This window comes from Diabrotica undecimpunctata, unplaced genomic scaffold, assembly GCF_040954645.1.
Source record: "Diabrotica undecimpunctata isolate CICGRU unplaced genomic scaffold, icDiaUnde3 ctg00000625.1, whole genome shotgun sequence".
Lineage (NCBI taxonomy): Eukaryota > Metazoa > Arthropoda > Insecta > Coleoptera > Chrysomelidae > Diabrotica > Diabrotica undecimpunctata.
Window position 1 is genome coordinate 144,099 of NW_027311926.1, and position 5,974 is coordinate 150,072.

The 5,974-nt window shown below is 34.9% G+C and overlaps 1 protein-coding gene across 1 annotated transcript; it reads left to right on the plus strand.

The window, feature by feature from the left end:
- Positions 1-1,149: 1,149 nt before the first annotated feature.
- Positions 1,150-4,182, plus strand: LOC140431305 (uncharacterized). The gene has a single exon (XM_072519239.1). The coding sequence runs from the start codon at positions 1,150-1,152 to the stop codon at positions 4,180-4,182; it is 3,033 nt and encodes a 1,010-aa protein (XP_072375340.1).
- The last annotated feature ends 1,792 nt before the right edge of the window (positions 4,183-5,974 follow it).

Sequence of the window (5,974 nt, forward strand, 5' to 3'; positions counted from 1 at the left end):
CAGAATTACGTCAATACACTTTACAACACATTTTTCAAACAACAGGCGGTGATTTGGTTACAATTGTGCCACCAAACAAATATTTCTCAGCATCCTTTCCTAGCATTCAATATATTGATAATTTTACGCTTAATATACCCAAGAAGGCCCACATCAATGCTATTTTTCAATCAAATTCCGGGCAATCCTATACATTTTACAACAATATGTCATATATAGAATTTTCTAATGATTTTACTAGCGAGGTAAGAAGAGGATGGATAAAAGACATATTTCCGGGAATACCTGAAGATATTTCTCTCGCACTTCGTTGGATTGACGGTCATATGTACTTTTTCCGTCAAAATACTTACTATAAATTTAATGAATTTACTAGAAAAGTTATTGCAGCAGGACCATTTAATTGGAATCTATTTGGAGTGCCTTGCCCAAACGAAAATATCTTACAACAATTAAAAACTCTAATATCTAAACTTGTATCTGTATATAATTAAAAAAAAGTGTAAAAGATGTGTTTTGTATTTACGAGTAATAATAAAAATTGTAAAAAATATATGTTTTTTATTTACCAAATTCCCGGAAGAAGCTAACATTCTATTTACTATGTAACATGTGTTCAAAGCCAAATATTATGTTAGAATTGTAAAGAAAAAGATTTTTAGCTAAACTGCAATATATTTACGACTTAAAATGTTAGATAATAAGTAACAAAAAATATAAGTCTATACAGGGATATGTCAGTCATCGGGATGGATATACACCTAACCAAACATATTTAAGGTATTGGTACTGTTGGACGAGTCCATTTAACTCACAAAATAGGGGAGTTCGCTATGTAAACGGCAAACTTTTTTTCAATTTCATTAAAATCTATAACACAGATAAGGACAAATAGCAGTTTTATGTAATAATTGAATGTTATGTTATTATTAAGTGATGTGTCTTTAAACAAACTCGTCCTAGTTTTTCAAAATCACTAATATTTTGCACGTTTCAAGGTCAACAAAGGGGTATAAAAGAACGCCCTAATAGAAGCCCTGTTCATTCTGCTGTCAACCTTCAACGAGTACGTCACGCTATAACTTTGACTGTGAACGTCGTGATTTGTTAGTGTCCAGTGTTGTTGTTGTTGTTCTCAAGACGATCATCATGGTCTGGTCTTTAATTACCACAGGTAAACGTTTTATTTCTAAATTTAACACCTATTTAAATTCGTTTCAATTACGTTATGAAGAGTGCAAAGGTAATTTAAATATTGATTTAGCAAAGATATTAGAAAAAGGTATACAGGATGCTAAAGAAGGAGCCGGCTTTCAAAAAGGGGATAAAATTCGTATAATTGTTCGTAATGAAAATTTTAAACATCCCATATCAACAGGTACTGAAACAGATTTAAATACGGATAATATCTTGGATCATATCGAAAACATTGTAACTTCTGACGAGTCGGTTCAAGTCGAAGATACTATATTTGATATACAAATTTTCAAGATACCTAGGGGTAGCGGACGACATAAAATTATAAATTTGGCAGAGGACCGTCGTACCAAGAAAAGCATTACCCGGATTAAAAATACCGACACTTTATGCGGGGCTCGAGCAGTTATAGTGGGCTTAACATACGTCACAAACGAGATTTTGGGTCACAAATTGATCAAAAGTGATGTTCATAATATACGTATAGGTCTAAAATTGCAGACTGATTTGGCCGAAAAACTTTGCAACCTGTTGGACGGTTGTTATATCGAAGGTTTCACGCTGACCGATTTTAAACAGGTCGAAGAACTACTGGATGTACAAATAAAGATAATTTGCGCTGAAAATTTCAACACAATCATATACGAGGGCCCCGAAAAAACAACCAAGATTTATTTGTATAAAAACGGGAATCATTTTGATGTTATAAACAGTTTGAAAGGTCTATACGGTACCCACTTTTACTGCGAGAAATGCGACACCCCTTATCAGGGCAAAAATAAGCACAAATGCAAGAAAGCACCACTTTGTACGATTTGCAAACATCCCGAGCATGGCTTGACTACAAAAAGCAAAGTTTTGTGCAAGGACTGTAACCGTTATTGCTACAACAATGAATGTTTAAGAAACCATACAGAAGCTTGCAAAGAAGTATTTAAATGTGACAAATGTAATAAACTATGCAAGAGAGATAAGGAGCATGTATGCGGTTACTCCATGTGCAGAAACTGTAATACCTTTGTAGAAATAGCTACGCATCAGTGTTACATGATGAAAAAACCAGCCAAAGGAGGAGTTTGTACTGTAGCCTGTACTTGCAATAACAGATCAAGCGTGATAAATTCAGGCTGTAAAGAAAATCACAAACAGTCACAAAGTTGCAAAGACCCTTGTATATGTAACAATCTCTCTGAAGAAAAAATAATGAAATGCTCTTACAACGAAAGATATATATTCTTTGATTACGAGGCAATGCAGGATACAGGCATTCATGTACCGAATCTTGTAATTGCGCAGGATTTCGACGGACATAAATTTGTTTTTAAAGACAATGAAGAGTTCTGTAGATGGTTAATTTCCGAGAAACATAGAAATTATACTGCGATAGCCCACAATAGTAAATCATACGATTCATATTTCATTTTAAAATATTGCGTGGAAAACACGATAAAGCCGTACACTATCTACAACGGGTCAAAACTTATGCTTTTGGAAGTCGAGGCTCTTAAACTGAAAATAATAGACAGCTCTAATTTTATAGCCGGCCCCCTGTCCGGTTTTCCTAAAACTTTTGGTCTGCACGAATTAAAGAAAGGGTATTTTCCTCACTTTTTCAACACTCCTGAAAATACTCACTACGAAGGCTGCTTACCAGTTATTGCGTATTATGGACCCAACACAATGAAACCAAAACAAAGATCTGATTTTACGAAATGGCACGATGAGCATAAAAATGACCACTTTGTGTTCCAGAAAGAGCTCCATACCTATTGCGACTCAGATGTTGATATTTTACGACGTGGGTGTTTGGAATTTCGCAAGGAATTTTTAGAAATAGCAAACATAGACCCATTTCAATATCTGACTATTGCCAGTGTGTGTATGGCCATATATAGATCTAAATATCTTCGAACAAACACCATTGGCATTGTAAAGCAGGTGATAAAGGAGACATATAGCCGGGCATCAATAAAATGGCTCAATCAATTTTCTAACGTCCAACATGCTCTTAATGGCGGAGAAGTGACAATTTGCGGTGGTAAAGTTGATGGTTTCTCGGAAGAGTCGAATACTGTGTTCCAGTACCACGGTTGCTTCTGGCATGGTCACCCAGAATGCTTTAAAAACGACACAGTTAACCACGTCAACAATGAGACAATGAGTGACTTGTACGAGAGAACAATAAGACGATCAAAACAAATAAAAGAAGCAGGGTACAACTTGGTAGAAATCTGGGAATGTGAATGGATAAAATCAAAAGAATGTAAAAACGCCGCAGATCCTCAACTTATTGAACCCTTAAAGCCTCGTGAAGCATTCTTTGGCGGTAGAACAAACGCCATAAAACTAAACGTGACTGGGAAAAAGCTCAGATACATAGATATTGTATCACTGTATCCAACCGTACAATATTACGATCAATATCCAGTTGGCCACCCTACAAAAATACATGCACCTGAAGTATACGATCCTAATTGGTTTGGTCTAGTACATTGCCAAATACTACCGCCTACTGATTTATACCATCCTGTATTACCTGTCAAAACTGACAAATTAATGTTTCCGCTGTGTAATCAATGCGTCTTGGAAGATTGCGAAAATTGTGATCATGATGACTCGGAAAGAATGTTGATGGGTACATGGACAACTCTAGAAATTAATAAGGCCTTAGAAAAAGGGTACAAAATAATAAAAATTCACGAGGTGTGGCATTTTGAGCAAACATCGACAGATTTGTTCAAGGGATATGTCAAAGATTTTATGAAGATCAAATTAGAAACTAGTCCACATACGTATGCCACAAATGAAGAGTACGCTCGGGCTGTAAAAGAGCAGATGGATATAGAGCTCGATTTATCTAAAATAGCCCCAAACCCCGGTAAACGAGCAGTCGCTAAAATATGCCTAAATAGTCTATGGGGTAAATTTGGCCAAAGAATGAATATGAAACAGACAGAGTATGTTGTGGACATGATGAACACATGAGGACAGACAAAGATGGTACGAAGTTTTGATGAATGATAAAATAAATTTAACAAACGTCACATTTATTAATGATAATATAGCACAAGTCTCTTACGATTTTAAAGACGTGTTTGTGGAAGACCCAACATCTACGAATATTTTTGTGGCATTATTTACGACCAGTAACGCTCGTCTAAGACTGTACGAGATGATTGATAGGCTAGGAGAGGCTGTAGCTTATTTCGACACAGACTCCATTGTTTACATTGATGATGGCCTAAACACTGTCGAAACAGGTGAAATGTTGGGCGATTGGAGTGATGAGTTGCCTGGAGATGACTACATAGTTGAATGGCTCAGTACAGGTCCTAAAAGTTATTTTTACAAAACAGCCAAGGGCAAAGAGGTGACTAAAATCAAAGGTTTCACTTTAAACTACGAAAACAGCCTAGTACTCAATGCCTCCGCCATGAATGACATCATACACGATCCAACCAAAGAAATTAAGCTCACGTATGACCAGATCGGCAGAGATACAGAGACCAAAGATATTGTTACGAGAAAAAGGGTATCAAAGACTTTCAAGATGGCCTACAAGAAACGAAAAATAATACAAAGTGATGACTCATTAATTGACACAGCACCTCTTGGCTTTCAAAAATTATAATAATATTACGCATTAGACATTGTACATCATTCTTTATTAGACGCTGTTACAGGAAAGACGTGTTTTGTCTCGCTCGTGTTTTCGATAAATTTTGATTTTGTATAAACTAACAATGTCTGATCAATGGTCAATAAATATTATAAATCAGCGAGAAATAAAAAAATTCAATGCTTATCTATGCACTTTTCAAGTTAATTGTGACAACTTTAAAATAGGTGAAGGTTTAGAACAAGACAAAGACTATCTAAAAAACCATTTAGAGACCGCTCTTGAGAATATAAAAAAGCAAGCTGGCTACACAACAGGTGACAAAATCAGAATTGTTGCCTTAAATGATGACTTTAGACACCCGATATCGACAGAAACAAGTTCAAGTGCCAATATGTCAAAGTTATTAGAACAAATTAGCAATATATCGACATCTAACGCTGATGTCCACCTGAGAAATACAAAATTTGATGTTCAAATCTTGAAAATACCTAGTCCGAAAAACCACTGATCTTCCTCTGATGATGATGACTTTAGACACCCGATATCGACAGAAACAAGTTCAAGTGCCTATATGTCAAAGTTATTAGAACAAATTAGCAATATATCGATATCTAACGCAGCTGTCAACCCGAGAAATACAAAATTTGTTGTTCAAATGTTGAAAATACCTAGTCCGAAAAACAATGATCTTCCCAGGGTATGGTAACTTTCTGCAGTATCAATGATGATGATTATAGGAGATAATGGTTCCAAACCCAAGTATCAAGAAAGAAAATATAACAAAAATTATTAATATTGTATAAAGTCAAAAATTGAAAAATTTATGGACACATAAAAATCAAATTGTAATTAGTATTAATAAATATAATAATAAAATATAAAGTTTTTCATTTATAACACATTCTATATTGTTTAGCAAAAAAATAACGGTCTCAGAATATTTTTTAAATCTTCAAAAGTCATATCTGTTCCGACGTGGTCATTGTAAACGTGTTTTAGGTTTAAATCGTCTTGTTTGAATACAATTAAAATATTTGCATTGTCTCTTATAAGGTGTTTAGGTATTTTTGCATAACTCTGACTCAAATAAAATGGATCCACCTGAGAATGTCGAGACATGCTAAAGTATTCTCGAATAACATCTTGGTTGTCACA

What these genes read in the sequence shown, in the direction of transcription:
- LOC140431305 (XM_072519239.1), top strand. Translation starts at nt 1,150, where the DNA reads ATGGTCTGGTCTTTAATTACCACAGGTAAACGTTTTATTTCTAAATTT.